The sequence below is a fragment of the Festucalex cinctus genome, chromosome 21, assembly GCF_051991245.1.
Source record: "Festucalex cinctus isolate MCC-2025b chromosome 21, RoL_Fcin_1.0, whole genome shotgun sequence".
Classification (NCBI taxonomy): domain Eukaryota; kingdom Metazoa; phylum Chordata; class Actinopteri; order Syngnathiformes; family Syngnathidae; genus Festucalex; species Festucalex cinctus.
The window spans coordinates 16,628,922-16,648,183 of record NC_135431.1 but is presented as its reverse complement, the minus strand read 5'-3'; the positions used below and the strand labels follow the sequence as shown (position 1 = coordinate 16,648,183).

The window sequence follows — 19,262 nt, the reverse complement described above, 5'->3', positions numbered from 1 at the left end:
AGTGGACAAAAGATGACCGCGTGGTATGGAACCGCATCCATACACACACACAAGGATATGCGAGACTCGTGAAAAATGTCAAGGGATCAAGGGTGCCTTCAACATTTATAGTCCTCAAATGGTTCCTCCCAGACCGAACTACTGCTAGGACGGGAAAAAGGGGATGTACAGGAGTCGGGCCGACGGACATTTCCGAATGAAAACAGGATACAGCTGGTCAAGCGCTGACCGCCGACATAGCTGCTTGTATTGTATTGGGAGGCCAATGCAACAATTTCTACCGAAAAATGTGTCAATCAGATAACATTATCTTGCCAACACTTGGCATTAGCACTGTGATACGCCGTCGGTTCACTTACTGTTCCGAGTAGTGTTGTCCCAATCCCGGGCCTCGACGATTAAGGTGTACGTCCGCTGAAGAAAGAAAAGGAAAAAAAAAAAAAAAAAAGACAAAAGAAGTCATTAGCGTTAGGAGGGTCATGTTTATCACGGAGCTGTGAAAATAGCACTTTTCCAATATTAGTCACATATTGTACACATGAATAGCCGTTAAATCACTCAGTCACATCCTGTCACAGTCTTTAAAAAGATTTTTTGCAACAATACGTATGGCGCTCATGACGGCATACAATACATTATATCCCGTGTTTTCTATTGTGTACAAAGAGGAAGCATTTTTTTTTTCCCCTGGAGAAGTTCAGTAGAAACCAAGAACACCACCCAAGCCCACTTCAGGAGCATGTAATCAACATTTTCACACAATGAACAATTATGAGCTCACACGTCTTATACAGTAATACATAAGAACAAGTCTACCACCAAGTCAAACGCTTTCATATGTCGATTTATGAGTTGTGTTTATTCTGACTTTCATTGCCTGTTACACTGCTATCAAATTGTGCCTCAATATCAGCACCTTAAAGGGATACTTTACTTATTTAGCCATTTTTGGCAGTCAAACATGAATATTGTGCCTAAAATAAATTTGATATTTTCATTATTTTTCATGTACAATTAGTACCTTTAAAAACACATGTTGCAACTTGTTGTCAACTAGAGATGTCACGATAAGGGCAATATTGTGATATTAAAACTGCCACAATATCGTCGTCATGTTCACAATATTTAAAAGGAACACATCTGTTAAAGTCAGGTTGATTTCCATTTATGCAGTTCTAGCACCCTCTATTGGCTAGTTTATTAGTGCAATTTAATTTTCATTAGGGATGTTTTGGCCTTCTATGTTTAAAATTATGCTATTTGTCAGATGAAGTGGGATCTAATTTGCTTGTGAAGCGATCAATGTGTGCTTGCATTAGCAAGTAAGTGCCTCAATATTGTTATTAGAGATTGTAGGTGATTTATATGCATTGCTGTTTTGTACAAAAGCACAATATTGTGCTTTATTTTTATTTAAATATGAGCTCTCATTTTTACAATATTGTGATCTTTTTTTAAATATCGCCAACAATACCGTGATTATCATCGTGTCGTGACCTTCATATCATCTCGAGATGCTTGATAGCGTTACATCCCTACTGCCGACTGAAAATGACATCACAAGGGCTCAGGTAACCAATCACAGCTGAGCTTGTGAATGTCACATGACCAAACCTAGAAAACAGGTGAGCTGTGATTGGTTACCTGAGCCCTTGTGATGTCATTATCAGTCGACAGCAAGTTGAAACATTTGTTTTTAAAAGGTACGTGAAATATAATGAAAGGATCAAATTAATTATAGACAAAATATGAACTTTTTATTGCTATAATGGGCTAAATAAGTAAAGTATCCCTTTAACCATCCGTGCTTCACGAGGAAATTAACTCCCATCAAGAAGGTCACTTTGCCAATATTAGCTCCAGTATGAGAGCTGAATTCATACTGGCTTTGTCCTTGCTTGTCAGACACTGAGGTACAGTAAATAAGCAGCTAATGGGATTATCTTGTTTCAGTTATGCTTTGCTCCTAACACATCATGCAATGGATTCAGATAAACACTCCCTTGCATATTTGTCATGTCATTTCATATGCACTTAAATAGATGAAAGGAAGAGCGCACAATGAGGTCATTGTAGTGCAAAAAATTATTTCTTTCTACTGCACAAGTTTGTGTGACAAGTATCCCTATTTATGAGGATAACAAATGTATTGAAGTTTTTTGTTTCACATTAAAATTAAAAAGTAAAATTATAAATATATTAAATTCACATTATATTATATACATTATATTATATAAATAAAATAATAAATAGAACCATAGACTACCTAACCAGATGTCTAACAAAAATGCCATTTTAAATATGGACAAAATATGTGACTAAGTGCAACATACATGCTCTCCTTTTGTTGGGGAGGGAAAAGAACCACTATCCTAACTCAACAACATATTTTAAGTAAAAAATAAATACATAACTAATAACCACAGAATGATTTCTTTGAGTTCAGAAAGTAGCAACAAATTTTTTTAATGTCATCCTCCGATCCCACTACATTAGTAGGAGGTGGATTGAAATGTTTTCTTTTAAGCTGCAACAACAAATGTATTTGTAGCCCCCCCCCCACCGCCCCCTCCAAAAACAAAAACAAAAAAAACCAAAAAAAAAGTTATCAATATCAATGAAGAGGAAAATTTTGGTTATTTGTATCGATTGAGAGAAAAAAAAAGTCATTATGTATCCCTAACCTGCTCAAGTTGTAGTATAATGTCAATATGAAATTTTATTTCAGAGCAATTGAGCTACATCTGCCATCTACTGGTGAATGGTACTGTTACAACTAAAAAATACAGTCAACCCCAGTATACTTGCATATTTGTGGATTTTTTTTATGCAGTATTGTTATATTTTGTGTATTTTACCGTTTTATTTCTAGATTTTTATTTTTAGATTTTTTTCTCAATTTCGCATAATTATTCATGGAAAACATACAATGAATGTTTATCGCTGATTTTTGAAGAGTTTTGTGAATTTGTAAAAAAATATAGACACAAACTGTTTTTTTCTAATTAATTAATCAAGAATTAAATTCAATTAAATTCATCAATGGACCACTTGAGTGGTCAGGGGCCACATCCGGCCCGCAAACCACCAGCTGCCCACCCCTGTTCTACAAAGTCAAATAAACAAATCAACTGCACCAAATTAGATGAACTTGCGCCCTCCGATTCATGTTGAGAAACATCATCAACATGCCGGTGTAGTCTAGAGGAAAACAAGTGTCAGTTGTCCAATTAAAGATTCAGCTGGGGGTGGGGGGGTGGAGGGGGGGGGCGGGGTTAGCACCACTGCCCTCGGTTGCCAGGCTGTTCGGTAATTGGCGGTTTGCTGCAGTGCATTACACAATAAGTCGACACATCAGAAAGTGTTACTTTCACACCTCAAACATTTGGTGCACTAAAAACTAACTGCTGGGCGTGAAAATCATAAGGAACTGTAAAGAAAACAAATTCACGGCTAATGGATTATCATTAATCGACAACTATTTTAGTCATCGTTTTGTGTAAAATTGTATCAGTCATTCATAGGGATGTAATGATATCCAAAAATCAGGATACGATATCACGCTATAAAGGTCACGATACGATAATCATCACAATATTGTGAAGAGGTTGCTATAAAGGTCACAATATTGTATATGTATATATATATATATATATATATATATATATATATATATATATATATATATATTAGGGGTGTTAAAAAAAAATCGATTCGGCGATATATCGCGATACTACATCGCGCGATTCTCGAATCGATTCAATAATCGGCAGAATCGATTTTTTTTTTTTTTGATTTTTTTTTTTTTTTGATTTTTTTTTTTTTTTTAGGATTCACACATTGAGCATGGAAGAATGTTATATAAACGGCACATTAAGCCTTAATATTTTTATTTTAATGCTGTTCAAACATGAAACAGATTACAACCTCTATATTTATATATCTATATCTATTTCAGATAAATAAATAATACATTTTCATATAAATCTTACACTCTACAAGCTTACTTATTTTCTAAATATGAATGGAAAAAAATCTCAACAATCGACTTATAAATTCGTATCGGGATTAATCGGTATCGAATCGTGACCATTCGTATCGGGATTAATCGGTATCGAATCGAATCGTGACCTGTGAATCGTGATACGAATCGAATCGTCAGGTACTAGGCAATTCACACCCCTAATATATATATATATATATATATATATATATATATATATATATGTGTGTGTGTATAGATATATAGTTCATACAAAAAAAAAGCCCACAAGATTGTGTTTTTGTAAATTACAGCAATGCATATAAACAATCTCTAATAAGACTCAATATTGAGGCACTTATTTGCGAAAGCAAGCACACATTGATCGCTTCACAAGCAAATTACTTTCCCCTTCATCTGACAATTAGCATCGATTTTAAACATAGAAGGCCAAAACATCCCTAATGAAAATTAAATTGCACAAATAAACTAGCCACCAGAGGGTGCTAGAACTGCACAAATGGAAATCAACCTGACTTTTTTAGACAGATGTGTTCCTTTTAAAAATTGTGAACATGACGACGCCGATATTGTGGCAGTTTTAAGATCACGATATAAGGATATTGCCAGTATCGTTACATCCCTAGTCATTCATGAAAGCTAGAATATTTCCATCTGTGTGCAACAAAGAAACTTCTGGCGTGGTTGTTGGAGTCCTCGGCTTGCGACTTGATCCATATACTTTTTAACTGGTCAACTTTTGGTCCAATTTGCATGACGCCAGAATGAACCGAAGTGATCCAGGACCAAGTGTGTGAGGCAAAAAAAAACAAAAAACGCCCCATGTATCATTTTCTGCTTTGGTCTGGACCAGGAGAACCAAATAATGTGAACACACCCTTATATGCTGGTAAACTTCAGTCTGGTCTGGTGTGGAGTAGGGATGTAATGATATCCAATAGGGGTGTGCCAAAAAAAAAAAAAAAAAAATAGATTCATAAATGAATTGAGATTCTCATTTATTAATCGAATCGGTAATATCCAAAAATCGATTTTATTTTAATTATTATTTTAATTAGAAATGAAGAAGAAGGGGAAAAGGCAGTTGTAGCCCACATGCTGTTTTTGTGGAAAAAGGCACTTACAATACAAAATTAATAAATGTTTAAACAAAAAAAACAAAAACAAAAACAAAAAGACTGTCTCTATTTGTCATTTTGTCTTGCAAAGCAGACTGGAGTACTTCATGACAATTTTTTGCATATCTGTAAATTGAAGCAGAAATTATTTGTCAATCAAATAATTTTGAATCAAAAATCGTTTGAATCCAGAATCGAAAATTGATTCTGAATCGATACGATAATTATCACGATATTATGGGGGCGTTGGCGATATTTAAAAAAAGATCACAATATTGTAAAAAAGAGAGCTCATATTTTGGGAAAAAAAAGCACAATATTGTGCTTTTGTACATAACAGCAATGCATATAAACCACCTACAATCTCTAATAACAATATTGAGACACTTGCTAATGCAAGCACAAATTGATCGCTTCACAAGCAAATTCGGTTCCCCTTCATCTGACAATTAGCATAGATTTTAAACATGGAAGGGCAAAACATCCCAAATGAAAATTAAATTGCACAAATAAACTGGCCTCTAGAGGGTGCTAGAACTGCACAAATGGAAATCAACCTATTCCTTTTAAATATTGTGTACATAGCGACGATGATATTGTGGCAGTTCTTAATATCACGATATCACAAAATTGCCCTTATTGTGGCATCCCTAGTGTGGAGTGGACTACTTTTCCCCTAAAAATAGAGAGCTAACCCCCCAAAAATTGCAAATTCGCGAGGGGTTTCAATACTAAGTTGACAATAGTTGGTTGCTAGGCAACAATGTTTGTAGTTACAGAGCAAAATCAGGGAAATTCTGCCCGCTGTCAATTGGCGCACTCCATTCGAGTAATCTATCCGGAGTGCTGCAGGGCTCACTGCTAGGCAACTGGCTGACCTAAATAGCAATCGTTACGTCACCGTTGGAGACAGTTGTAGTAGTGACCTCTACTGTAATGTCACCGATGGGACATTCGACCCAACAGGAGTTTGGCCGGCCGATTGGGGGTAGAAGCGGCATTCGAACTTGCCGTCACTCAAACGAAGCGGGAAAGAGAAATTGCGGGGAGGAGGTGCGTTGTTGATCTGGGGGAGGGGGTTGGTGGGGGGGGGGGGGGGGGGGGGTACCAACAAGCTGGTAGGATAGTTGCTGCTGGGCTGCGGGATTAAGTTGGCTTGTCTGGCGATGGGCGGCGGCGGGAGGAAGGGGAGGGGAGTGTTATTGTGGAGACACGAGTGAACGCAAAAGAAGAGGATGGAAGATGAAGGGGGCGCGGTTTTAGACCCCTTGATTTTTAGCTTCAGGTGGATCGGCGGTTTACCACAACATTCCGAGGTCCGGAATCAACCCGGCCGAGCGCAGACGCACAACAGATGCAGCCTTGAATGATGGATTATTTGACATCAACGTGGATCATCCCACGACATGGAGCTCGGCTTCTGACCTTTCCACCTACTCCCCCCTCCCCCCGCGCCTCAATAGAGTGGGCTCGTCTGAGCATGTGGGTGGGTGTGCCAACACATAGAAGAGGTACTAACCCATAAATCCTAAAAAACGATTCCGAATCAACGACTGCGCAACCCCGACTCGCTCGTGTCGTAAACGCGGTCGGCGTAGTCCGTGTGGCGTTGGGCTCGCGCAAAGCTACGCGGACTTGTCTGGTTTCCCACAGACCATCGCAGTCTGTGATTAGCTGGATTAAGTGACAGCTGCCCAAATGGTCGCAGCAAGATAGATGACGGGCAGATAAAGGGGAGGGAGTGGGGGAGGAGAGGCGCAACTGAACAAAGACCCTTGTCCCGACACCGTAACTCATCCCCGTCCGCATCCAAACCATTGTCCGCCGTGAGACGCAGTCAGCTTGAGGACAATTAGCAATCAGCATTTGCGCCGGCGATTTAGGCGAGATTAGTTGCATGGAGTCAAAAAGACAACACGATTGTTGTGCAGACACATAATGTATACTGTAAAATCCTGTCAGTAACAGTCACGATAAGGGCAATATCGTGATATTAAAACTGCCACAATATCGTCGTTATCATGTTCACAATATTTAAAAAGGAACACATCTGTTAAAAAAAAGGTTGATTTCCATTTGTGCAGTTCTAGCACCCTCTAGTGGCTAGTTTATTAGTGAAATTACATTTTCATTAGGGATGTTTTGGCCTTCTATGTAGGGATGTAACGATATCCAAATATCATGATATATTATCACGATACGATGGCCACGATACAATAATTATCAAAATATTGTGGGGAGGTTGGCGATATAAAAAAAGTCACAATATTGTAAAAGAAAAAAAATAACATGCTAAAAAAAAATAAAAAATATTCTAAGAATATATATAAAAATAATAAATATATACAGGACTGTCTCGGAAAACTAGAATGTTGTGATAAAGTCCATTATTTTCTGTAATGCAATTAAATAAGCAAAAATGCCATACATTCTGGATTCATTACAAGTCAACTGAAATATTGCAAGCCTTTTATTATTTTAATATTGCTGATTATGGCTTACAGCTTAAGAAAACTCAAATATCCTAAGGGCCAAAACATGCCTTGTGAAAATTAAACTGCACTAAAACTATCCACCAGGGGGTGCTAGAACTGCACAAATGCAAATCAACCTCACTTTTTTTTTTAACAGATGTGCTGCTTTTAATATCGTGAAATGACGACGATGATATATTGTGGGAGATTGAATATCGTGATATCACGATATTGCCGGTATCGTTACATCCCTAATAGAATCACCAATTCATAGCGCATTTCACACACCATGTAAGTCAATATTCTTCATATTCTGTAATTAAAAAGTACAATATTTAAAAAGTACAGAGAGAAAAAGATTTAAAAGCACAGCAAATAAATATTTTTTAAATGCTTTTTATGTTATTCATTGATGCACCTCTCAAGAGCATTTCCCCCTATTTGAATCGTCAAGCATGGAATGATGAAATACTTCAATCTGAGAGAATGAAGACGCTGCTGTCAGTCAAATCTCCAAAAACCCTCCCTTGCCCTACTCTGAATGGATTAGAGGATTTACTTGGAGAAATCCTAGTTTTCAAGTGAAGAAGGGGGCGGGGGGGCATTTTGAACAACAACAAAAAGGTGTTTCTGTGTCCTGATATCGATGAAACCGTTTGCAAAGATGCTTATCATAAGTGGTGCCGTCACCGTGGAAGCGTTTGATATAATATATGCCGACAGAAGAGCCACAGGTGTAAATTTGCTCACCAGATGAGATGGATTGGTAGGTAGCTGCTGCAGGCATTTTCTGTTTGGAATCAAAAGAGCGAGGGTGGGAAGTGGAAGCCGGGGCAGGTTGGGGGGTCACCGAGCGTGGGGATCTGCACGCTTCTTTTTTTCTAAAGAGGGGTCAGCGCTCCGCATGCGGGGCCATGTGCGTGTTTGCATTCGAAGAATACTTAAGAATGTAAGATCCGGGCCTGGGGCGTAATCTCATGCAAAATCCCAAGTGGGCCAACAGTGGGAGCGTCTGCGATGAGGATCAGTGCGATGATTGACTCGTTTGTGGCTCACGGGGGAAATTTCGCATCTCGCATTTTTGCTTTCAGAATCGCACCATTTTACGTTTTCTAGATTCAGTGAAAACTAGGGATGCACGATAATGAGATTTTCAACCGATACCGATAAATCAATCATTTAGAAAGTGCCGATGTCGAAAACCGAGAAGTAAGCCGATAACTATTTGCACAATTAACTTGAATACAATTGAAATCAATTGAATATTACCTTGTTTATCTCTATGGAATTAAATTGGTTGATAATTGCATTGCAAAACAGCAAATTTCTCTTACCTGGTTTATCTCTATAGGGATGCACGATAATATCGGTGGCCGATAATTATCGGCAATTATCAATCATAAAGAAATTTGCCGAAAGTTATCGGAAATTATTGACCAATTTGATTCAAGTTAATTGTGAAAATAGTTATCGGCTTACTTATCGGTTATCGACATCGGCACTTTCTAAATGATTGTTTTATCTGTATTGGTTGAAAATAGCATTATCGTGCATCGCTAATCTCTATGGAATCAAATTGGTTGATAATTGCCGATAATTAGCGGCAGATTGCTCTATTATCTGGTTTATCTGTCTGGAATCAAATTGGTCAATAACTGCCAATAGCTTTTGGCAAATTTCTTTATGATCTGATTTATCTGTTTGACGTCAAATAGGTCGATAATTGCCAATAATTATCGGCCACCGATATCGTGCATCCCTAGTGAACACCGAAATCAAGTCATTCAAATGTCAAAACGCGAACGTATAACGTTGCGGCTCGTCCATGCAGTGTCACTGACATCTCCTGATTTATTGCCTTGTGATGGGACATGAGGTCATCATGATTCATCCCGTGGCCAGTAATCGCCGCATGTAATCTTCATTAATCTGTAATGTCAATCCCAGCTTTTAGTTTTACTTGGGCTGAGTCTACGCTATCCCAGCGAGGGCAAGGTGCCATCCCATCTCTCGGGTTTCTTTCTTTTTTTTTTTTTTTTTGCGATACCCCTTTCACCACATCTCAGTGGATCACTCCGAAAGGGGGTAAAAAATAAACGCGGTTCTCATGCATAATTGAAAAACGCTGCTGTCTGGAAATGGGGGGGGGGATTGGTCTTGTGAAGTCATGTTCATAGCTTGAAGTGCATTTATATTTTATAATTAGTCATTAAGATGATCCGATGGCAACTATTTGGTAGTATAAACCCGTAGTGGTATGCAAATGGTCAGGAGAGGTTGACGATGAGGATGCAGCAGAAGAAAGTGAGCCAACATGGTGCCAAGGAGGGTGTACCCGATCATGAATCTGGACTCGTCTAGTATTTCAATCTGTTCAGAGGCGAGGATGAAAGACCTCCAATGGCTAAATCCTTGCAAATGGGAACATGGTGGCAGTACATTATTTAGTATTTGGAATTTTGGTTGTTTTTGACTCTTGCTAATGATAACATCGATACAGAACAGGCATTACAACTCTGCTCTCATGTTGCAAATCTTAATTAACTCATTCACTCCCAGCCATTTTCACAGAAGCAATGCCGTTCACTCCTGGATGTTTTACTGGATTTTGACAGATTTTGCAAGGCCCACAGAATATTGTGTTCAATTGCTATAAAAGCATGGAACCTATCGGAAGAAAGATTAAAGTCTCTTTTTCATTAGGAAAAAAAAAAAAAAAAAAGTATGTCTCTATCTGTTTCCGTTTTGCAGCAATTAGCATTAGAAGAGAGGTACGTTTCATCAGTTTTCACAAATCTATTTAAAATTGTAAGTAATTGAGCTTTTTTTCGAAATGGCCCTGGTTGATCTCCTTTGCTCTGCTGCCACCTGCTGGCCGTTTGTGTAATAACTACCATTTCTGCAACCGTTCTTTGCAGTTGAGAGGCTGCATCAAAGACTTCTGTATGCTCTAGCATAAAAAAAAAATAAAATAAAAAAATAAAAAAATAAAAATAAAAAAAATAAAAATAAAAAAAAACGTATAAATACGCCTTTGGGACACTTGCATTAAAAAACGTATTTACACGTTATTAGGAGCAAATGAGTTATTAGATTCTGACAGTATGACAACAGGGAGCAAAAATATTGCTGTATTTAGGTATTAAAATTAACACTCTAAAATTATTATTTTTTTAATATTTGGGTAAATAAAAACATTTTTCCATTAAAAGGTTTGTCTATTATGTTAAGTTTAAATAAATAAAAATTAAAAAAATAAGATTTGAGGGTTTTTTTTCCCCCCCCCCAGATTCATACTGTGCCCCATTTAAAGTGGTAGACTTGTCCCCCCGCCTCAAGAAACTCAGTTCTCGTTGGCACTTTTGTTTTAAAACAACAATGCATATTACCATAATTTCCGGACTATAAGCTGTCATACACTTTCAACCCTGCGGCTTATACAATGATGCGGCTAATTTAGGATTTTTTTTTTTCTAACAGCCGCCAGGGGCGGTCGAGCAGAAAAGGTAAGAGTGAGACAGGTGGAATATATGTTTCGAGGTACTCGTGGGTGATATGGCCTAAAATTTATATCAAAATATTTCAAAGAAATTTGCGGTGACGATATTGGTAATAATTGCTGAAAAATAGATTTGTGATTGACACTTCAGAATAATAGCACTTTTATTGCAATTTAAGACACCTTTTTTTTTTCAGAATTGAGATGTAAACAAAGTGCAAATATACCAACTGTAATGGAATAAAATGGAAATAAAAACAGGCCAGATAGTGTTTAACCTGCAAATTGTAACATAACTGCTTAAAGGACATTAACTTAGCAAATCTAATGAAAGCACATCCCTTCAATCCCTTCAGAAGTCGGTGGCAAATTGCATGAGTCAAAAAAGTCCATTATTTTCCTCCTGTGTGGTTGAGCCTCGTGTTGTTAGGGGGGGAATGGATCGCCAATGATACGGTAGCAACCAGTTTGTTTTGTGGTGTCATGCTTTGTGCATCGCAGGCAAGTGTATTGTTAAAAAAAAAATATATATTTTCCCTTTACGATTTTTTTAGGCAGTGGTTATTTTAGCCGCAACCGGCGGCAACCCTCCTCAAGCGTTATTTTGCCGTTAATGTTGTTGTTTAATCAGAGGAGCGAGAAAATGCCGCGTTTCCTTGTTGACATTTTCCTTGTAGTATCTGCTAGCCATAGTTAGTGGCTGTTTTTGATTCCACAACCCATTGAACAGGCAGCGCTCCCTCCACTTAAGCGTTGCACTGCCCATTGATTTAAAAAAAAAAAAAAAAAAAAAAAAGGTAGATGACATAATTTAACGTTTATGGCGGCATACATTGTGATTTTACTCAACGTTATTAAACGTTTTTGGCGGTCAAAGAGTTAAACCTTTGAAAACTCTGTGTACCGTCTTTGTAAATATCTCGTTTCAATGTGGGCACATTCTGCTTATAGACAGCTGCGGCTTATGTATGTACAAAATTATTTTTCCTTTAGAAATGTACTGGGTGTGACTTATAATCAGGTGTGCTCTATAGCCCGGAAATTACAATAATCACAGCAAGAGGAGGGGGAAAAAAAAAAAAAAAAGCGATCCAGTGTTTACAGCATCTCGTCTTGCCCCCTTTCCCTCCCCCTCAGTTATGCGTCAATTTTTTTAAATTAAGTTCAAAGTGGTGGCTCATCTACTCAACTCAACAACAAAAGAGCAGCTCATTGCTAGGGACAACTCATGTTGTAAAATACAATCATTGAGGACAATACAGATGTCAACATTGCTTATGTGAGGTACTCTCATGGTTCAGCACTGGCAGAACTAACCATATAATTAGAAAATGAGGTAGCAAAAACAAAACAAAAAAAATCCACTAAATAAAACCGAAAATGGGAGAGGCATCACTGAAGAATTGCCTTCCTTTACATAATGGCAGAAAATGAATGGTATTTGTGGTCACAGGTTGTTTGCAAGCGTGCCAAGAGAGGTTACAGTCAAGGCAAAAAGGCATTTGGCTCACTAGCGTACACCGGCTGTGAGTGCGCGCATACACAAACACGCACTAACGCACGGCCCATTGAGCAGGCTGCTATGATGCCAACAGGGTCATTAGCCATGCACTTCCAATTCAACACACTCCGGTGCCAATTAACCAGCAGGATCCAGGACTATCCGTGAAACGGCACAGGGAGAACAAGTCCTTATTGGATTATGACAGCCTAACTTTAAAACAGACTGAGTTTTTGTCATCCTAAACCTTGAGAAATAAGAATATAAAAACGGTAAATGGAAGCTCTTCCTCTCCACCTTATGTTGTCCAAATGCGCTAACGCAGCCGCACCAACTGAAGGAACATTTTTCATTTTTAGTTTAAAACAGGGGTGTCCAAACTTTTTCATTTGAGGGCCACATACAGAAAATCAGAAGGATGCAAGGACCACATCATGTTATGAAGAGAAATTGTGTTTAGTCCTAAAAGTTGTACAAATTATTTATTTGTACTTTTGTATATTTAGAAAAATGCTACAGTATCTAAAACAATTTGTAATATGGCAGTAGGGTTATTATCGTTTTGGAATTTTTTTATTTTAGTTAGTTTTTATTAGTTTTCAGGGTGGTTCTGTTAGTTTTTATTAGTTTAGTTAAAAAAAATGCTTAGTTTTAGTTTAGTTAGTTTCAGTATTAGGTTTTTTTTTAATTGTGTATTACGCAATATTTAAAAAAACACCATGGGAGCAACATCATCTGAAGGTGCTTTTCTATTGGCTGCTGCTAGATGACGTCACTTCTGTGTGACATACTTTCAAACGTCATTATTCCTGTTTACATCAAAATAAATACTAAAAATCACATTTAAAATCATCCCCAACAGCTTCTGCATTAAATTAATTACCAAAGACTAAAACGAAGGACGTTTGCTATAATTATAGTTAGTTTTAGTTAGTTTTAGTTAGCTTTGTAAACATAAAATGTAGTTTCAGTTAGTTTTCGTTTATTAAGAAGCATATTCGTTTTTAATTTATTTCGGTAACATTATTTTCGATACCCTCCCTTCTTACTTTGACCATCTCCAAACATTTTTGTTTTGTTTATTTTATTTCAACTGAGTCAAACGCCATTTTTAGCATATGTCGCGGGCCACTGAAAAATGGACGGCGGGCCACAAATGGCCCCCGGGCCGTAGTTTGGACACCACTGGTTTAAAATAACTTATTTAACCTTTAGGATATTTCTCCAAACACTGGACAACACTTTTTGTTAAAGTTTTAAATCTATGTCATGTCTGATGTAGCCGCTAGCTAGCGCTAAGCTAACCCCAGTGAGGGTTCAAAACATGTAGTAGTAAAATATGGTCACATTAGCTTTGTGTATGTCAACGCGTGTGCTCTACTGGTCCATTACTCCCCGACGGTGGTTCATTTGCCTGAAGACATTGAAAGTGTTGCCACAGCAATGGGCACGCGCCACAAACATTAACAGGCTAATTCCCGATCCAAAGTAACAGAAGGAGGCCTGAGTGCAATGCAGCACCACCTCCAGTCCAGAACAATTAGCATTTCAAACAAGTTCAGCAGTACAGTGACGAGTTAACTGCCCATGTAATGACATGCGTTAATCACCTCCGCAAGACGCCCATGGCACCTGCACAAGGAAGGAGGCCACAGGGGTCACGGGAACACACACAAGCATGTTTAAACAAATTAAGCACGGTGATAAGGAAATGTATGAAACTGATTCACAATGCTAACAGCAGAAGCTGGAGCTAGCATAGCTATGCGCGGAACGTCACAAACCTTGCAGCATCTCTTACCCGCTGTCATCACAATGCTGCTTTAATAGCTCTACAAAGGCAGCCGGCCGCCTCGCAGAAAGCATACTGTCGACTTGCCCTGGCCGGTAAGCCCCGCCCACCCAGCTTAGGAAGTTTATTTCTGTTGTACAAGTTTCCATGACAGCTCATAACCACTTTGAATGGTGGTTTACACATTCAAAACAAGGCTAACTTCAGTGGCGCTCGGGCACCGACCTGGGCAGGTTGGATTTCCATACGACTACCGGATATTTAACAACCATTTTATTTTTGAATAGCTGCTTGATAGCAGGCAGACACAGGGTGGGCACTTCCATGAATTGATGTATAATTAGAATGCTGGCATTTAATGAATAGCCTCAGCCGGTGATTGATAGAACAGCTACAATTGATATCAGGGTACACAATAGTACTTGAAATCAAAGTCCAAATTCAATGGAAGTTTGAGACAGAAATATTTGTGAGTAACAGTATGGTTTTATGCCAAAGAAGAGTACCACAGCTGCACTATTTGCCTTGTGGGTATTGATAGCAAAGAACAGGAAAGGTCTGAAGGAGCTGCATTGTCTTTGTCTATCTAGAAAAAGCCTATGACAGGATAGTCTGGACTGGCAATGTCTCAGGGTAGAAGAACTGGTGAGGTGTACTCTAGGTGACGGTAGAGGTGGGAGTGCATCAAGGATCAAAGCCCAATTCACACTGACTGCGGAACGGATGCGGTGCCCAAGGACTGCAATTCACACCGCGTGCGTTGCGTGTCCGGAAATCTATGCCCGACAGACCACGAGATCACGTGGGGTTCACGCTGGCGAGTTGAGTTCACCCGACAACAACAGCGTATAGTCCTATTTGTAAACAATAGCCACGCTTGCCTGCATCGATATGCTTTTTGGACATTATTTCTGGGACTTCTACCATGGTTGTTCTCCATGGGTAAGTACGTTTTGTGTTTAAATAGTGTCATTTTGTCGTGTTTAATTTATTCTGAGCTCATTTTTTTGTCTTAAATGTCCGACTGATGTCATGCTATGCAGCTACCTAGCTTCCCTCCCCAAAAAACGAGTTCGCAAACTGTTTTATTTTGAAATATACCGGATTTACCTTAATGCGAGACGCTCGCTTTCCTGTCCGGCTGGTGTAATTTCTTCAGCTTCATGAAAATCCGCATGCGGTGTCCGGTAGAAATAGAACGCTTGCGGAAACCTTCCGCATCGCCGCAGTCGTTCTGTACCGCACCAAAGCTGTTGCGAATTGACACGTAGACTTGAACGCATTCTATCCTTGGGGCGTTCGTACAGCCGCTGTACGGAGAACACGCCGCGTCCGTTCCCCAGTCAGTGTGAATTGGGCTTAAGACCCTTTCTCTTTGCAGTAGTAGTGATGAATAGGCTGCCAGATGAGGTTAGACTTGGAATCCTCGTGGACCATTATGTACGCAGATGATAACGTGATCGGCATTGAAATCAGGGAGCAGGTGAAGGAATTTTCAGAAAGGCAAAGGCATGCGCTGGAAAGGAGAGGAATAAAACGGATCGAAGCTGGTTGAGAATGGGTAGAGCCAACTGTCAGGTCTGTTATGCGACTCAAGAGTCTCTACTACTATGAAGGAGGGCAAAGTTCATAAGACCGCGATGAAGGCGGCCATGATGTACAGATTAGAGACAGTGGCACTGAAAAAAAACAACAGCAGAGATGGAGGTGACGATTAGAAATGAGATCATCAGAGCGACAGCCAAGGTTAGATGTTTTGGCGAGGAAGTTGAGAGCAGACTTTGATGGTCTCGACACATCTAGAGGGGAGACGGTGAGTATAGTGACAGCAGGGTGATGATGACGGAGAGAGAGTGGTCATTAAAATATAAGTGAAGGATATGTACTGAGAGAAGACACTCTTACACTAAATGACTTTTTGTCACAGGCCTTGGCTCAATCAAGGTTGGGAAACTGTTCCAGGACCACACACGAACATGAGTATTAGCTGGAAAAATATTAAATATAGCGTTAGGCAATATTCAAAACGTTGCTCTAGCACGGCTGTGACTTGAATGAAAAGGTAAACACAATTTCTAGACTTGAAGACAAACACCAGACGCTCCTTTAAGCTCAACGCCTTGGGAATTCTGGACGACTATACAATTACATGATCAATTCAAAAGGTGGGCTAAACCACAGGTGAGTGGCTTTGCACATAACAGCCCTCGGACCTGGAGGGGGGGAAAAAAAAATAAAAAAAAAATGGGGAGGATGGGGGAAGGCAGGCACCGCCACGGGCAAAGATAATTGTTTACCACAGGCCTATGTAGCCGTCTCCTAGCAACAGCATTTGACAAGCGGAGTATCAGGTGCGGCTGAACCGCAGCCGCCTCCGCGCGGCCTCAGTCAGCGCGTTCATCTCTGCACTTAACAGGCCAGCGCTGATGAAAGCGGAGGTGACTTACAGTACAAGTCCTGACTCAGTGTTCAAATGAAGCACTAACTGCGGCTTCCGTCCAACTTCTTTGTAACATTAAGCGCCATGTGGTGTATTATGCTGGCCCAATTTTGAGAGGAAGCTTTTTGTCTCGTACAAGCCAGGAATACCACACAGTTACAACAAAGCATATCCGCAAGCTTTTTGTCTTAAAACAGATCCCAAAATTACGTTAAGAACAACAGCAACTGTAAAACAACCATTCATTGAATGGAAATCAAAAGTGAAATGCTAAGCCGACTTCCTGCTACATTACCTTAACAGGTACTGGCATAGATTTAAAACAAATTCCTAATTATATATGTAAGGCATATGTGGATGAAAAGGTATGTGGATGAAATTGTGTAGTCTCAGCGACCAAAATATACATTGCACAGAAGTTATTAGGTGCATTTCCATTACAGTTTTCGCAAAATGAAAGCAATATTTCTACAATTTCGAATGGTCGGTGTTTCCGTTGCAGAGTGATTTTCGCTTTGGGCGCAATTCTCGTAACGTCCCGTCTCACGAGATCTGACCATTCTCGTAAAATCTCAAATGTTTCGTCATGTGACTTCCGAATTACGTGACCGTCCGGGGTCACGTGACCTGAAATATAGTAATGGAAACACACCTATTAACCTCCTGTAGCTAACAGCTAACTCTACCCTTGTTTACTCATGGGATATTGTTGACGCATCATCTGTAAGTGACTTTTAAGATATTATATGTGTAATGTAGAATAGATATAATGATGTATGTGTGAACTAAATGGTAGTTAGTGTTTGTATACGGTACCTGAAGTGGTAATCGCTAGCGCGGTAATGCTAATCGCAATTACTAACCGTTTAGCATAGGCTAATTTTATTGGTGTTTAATAATGTATTATGTATAGAAAATAATAAATTATGAGTATGAAATGTTTACTAGTGGCTCGGTCAAGCATTTTATTTTTTATTTAAAACCAATAACTTGACCAAGTCACCCAACCAGTTAAATAAATAGTGGCATGCATATTTGTGAACCTAAATGGACAGAAGATACTTTGATGCGCATATGAATCAAAACAGTTAAGAGCAGTGTAACTTTGACAGCCGAATTTCAGCAAGTAGTCAAAAGTTTACTCTAGTGTGTTCCACAGATCCCACTTTAAAAACCACACGCATGGCTGGCTGCACTTGACTGCATCTGCTCGAAAGTGCACGCCGCCTGCAGTTGACGGACACGTGGCTGGAGGAGGGAGCCAAACCCGTTCAAATAGTTTGGGCTCTCTCCAGTCAAAGACATTCTCACACAGGTCTGTGCAGATTAGCACATGGTTTCAATACAAGTCGGCGCTTCCTCTTTTGATACGGTCACGTTCGTGAATCAAGACTTACTGTATCTCACCGGCAACCGCTTCGCATGAAGGTTCTACAGAGTGTGAAAGCAAGTTATTTGATCAAGAGATTTTGATCATGCATATTTGACTTTCATAATCATGTAGAACAGTCTGAAATTGCTGTCCACCCTGTCATTAGAGAGTAACTGCCCTTTTAAAGGAACATTCTGATGTTTTACTTTGCATTTGTCGTCCTTCGGTGGAAGCTGAAACGGTGGACAGTTGGGAAAAAAAAAACAACATATTTACACTTACTTCTCGAAATTACATTATATGATGTTGTCAAGTTTAATGTGTCTGTCATAGTGAAATATCGTTTGTGATAAAAACATTTCAGAAATTCTAAAAGTTAGCAAACAGCTTGTTAACTGAATAAAGTCCAAGTGAAGGTCCACCATGTTGCTCATTAAATGCTAACATTAGCAAAAATAAATAAATATCCATCCTATCTAGGGATGGGCGAGTACCGATACCAGGTATCGGTCCGATACCAGCCTTTTTTCAAGTACTCGAGTACTCGTGACGCAGACGAGTACAAGCGACCGATGGCAGAGGGGGAAGACGTTAAGTGAGTCCTCCTTGCCTGTAACTGGCGCTAGCTTGCAGCAGTTTTTCACCAAAACTTCACCGGTTTGGAAATACTTCAAAATTGTGAATCTTAAACTAAAACAGCATTTTTGTGTTTTATTTTGAGCGTTAAGACTATTGAAGAGTGACTGTGCAGTTTTTTTTTTTTTAAACTTATTGTTTAAAAATATCTTTTAGTGACTTTTTTTATTTGTCAAAATGTACGACTGGTATCGGCAGTTGGTATCGGTAGCGGTGAGTACTGAGGGTCTGAGTATCGGTATCAGTCTGGAAAAAAAGTGGTATCGAACATCCCTAATTCCATCATATCAACAAGCTCACATATCGGACATTGTCTGCTTGCTATCGACATTTTTTTTTTTTTTTTTTTTTTTTTAAACAACATATCAACACCAAGTATTTAAAGTTCAGGCTAGCATAACAACCAAACACCTGACCATTTGTTGCT

The 19,262-nt window shown here is 39.1% G+C and overlaps 1 protein-coding gene across 2 annotated transcripts in view; it reads right to left on the bottom strand.

The window, feature by feature from the left end:
• Positions 1 to 19,262, bottom strand: part of jag2b (jagged canonical Notch ligand 2b) — a 56,387-nt gene that overhangs the window by 30,121 nt on the left and 7,004 nt on the right. For both annotated transcript variants that reach the window (XM_077511354.1, XM_077511355.1), the window contains exon 3: positions 360 to 414. In XM_077511354.1, coding sequence (XP_077367480.1) covers positions 360 to 414 — 55 coding nt within the window. The remainder of the gene's footprint in view (positions 1 to 359; positions 415 to 19,262) is intronic.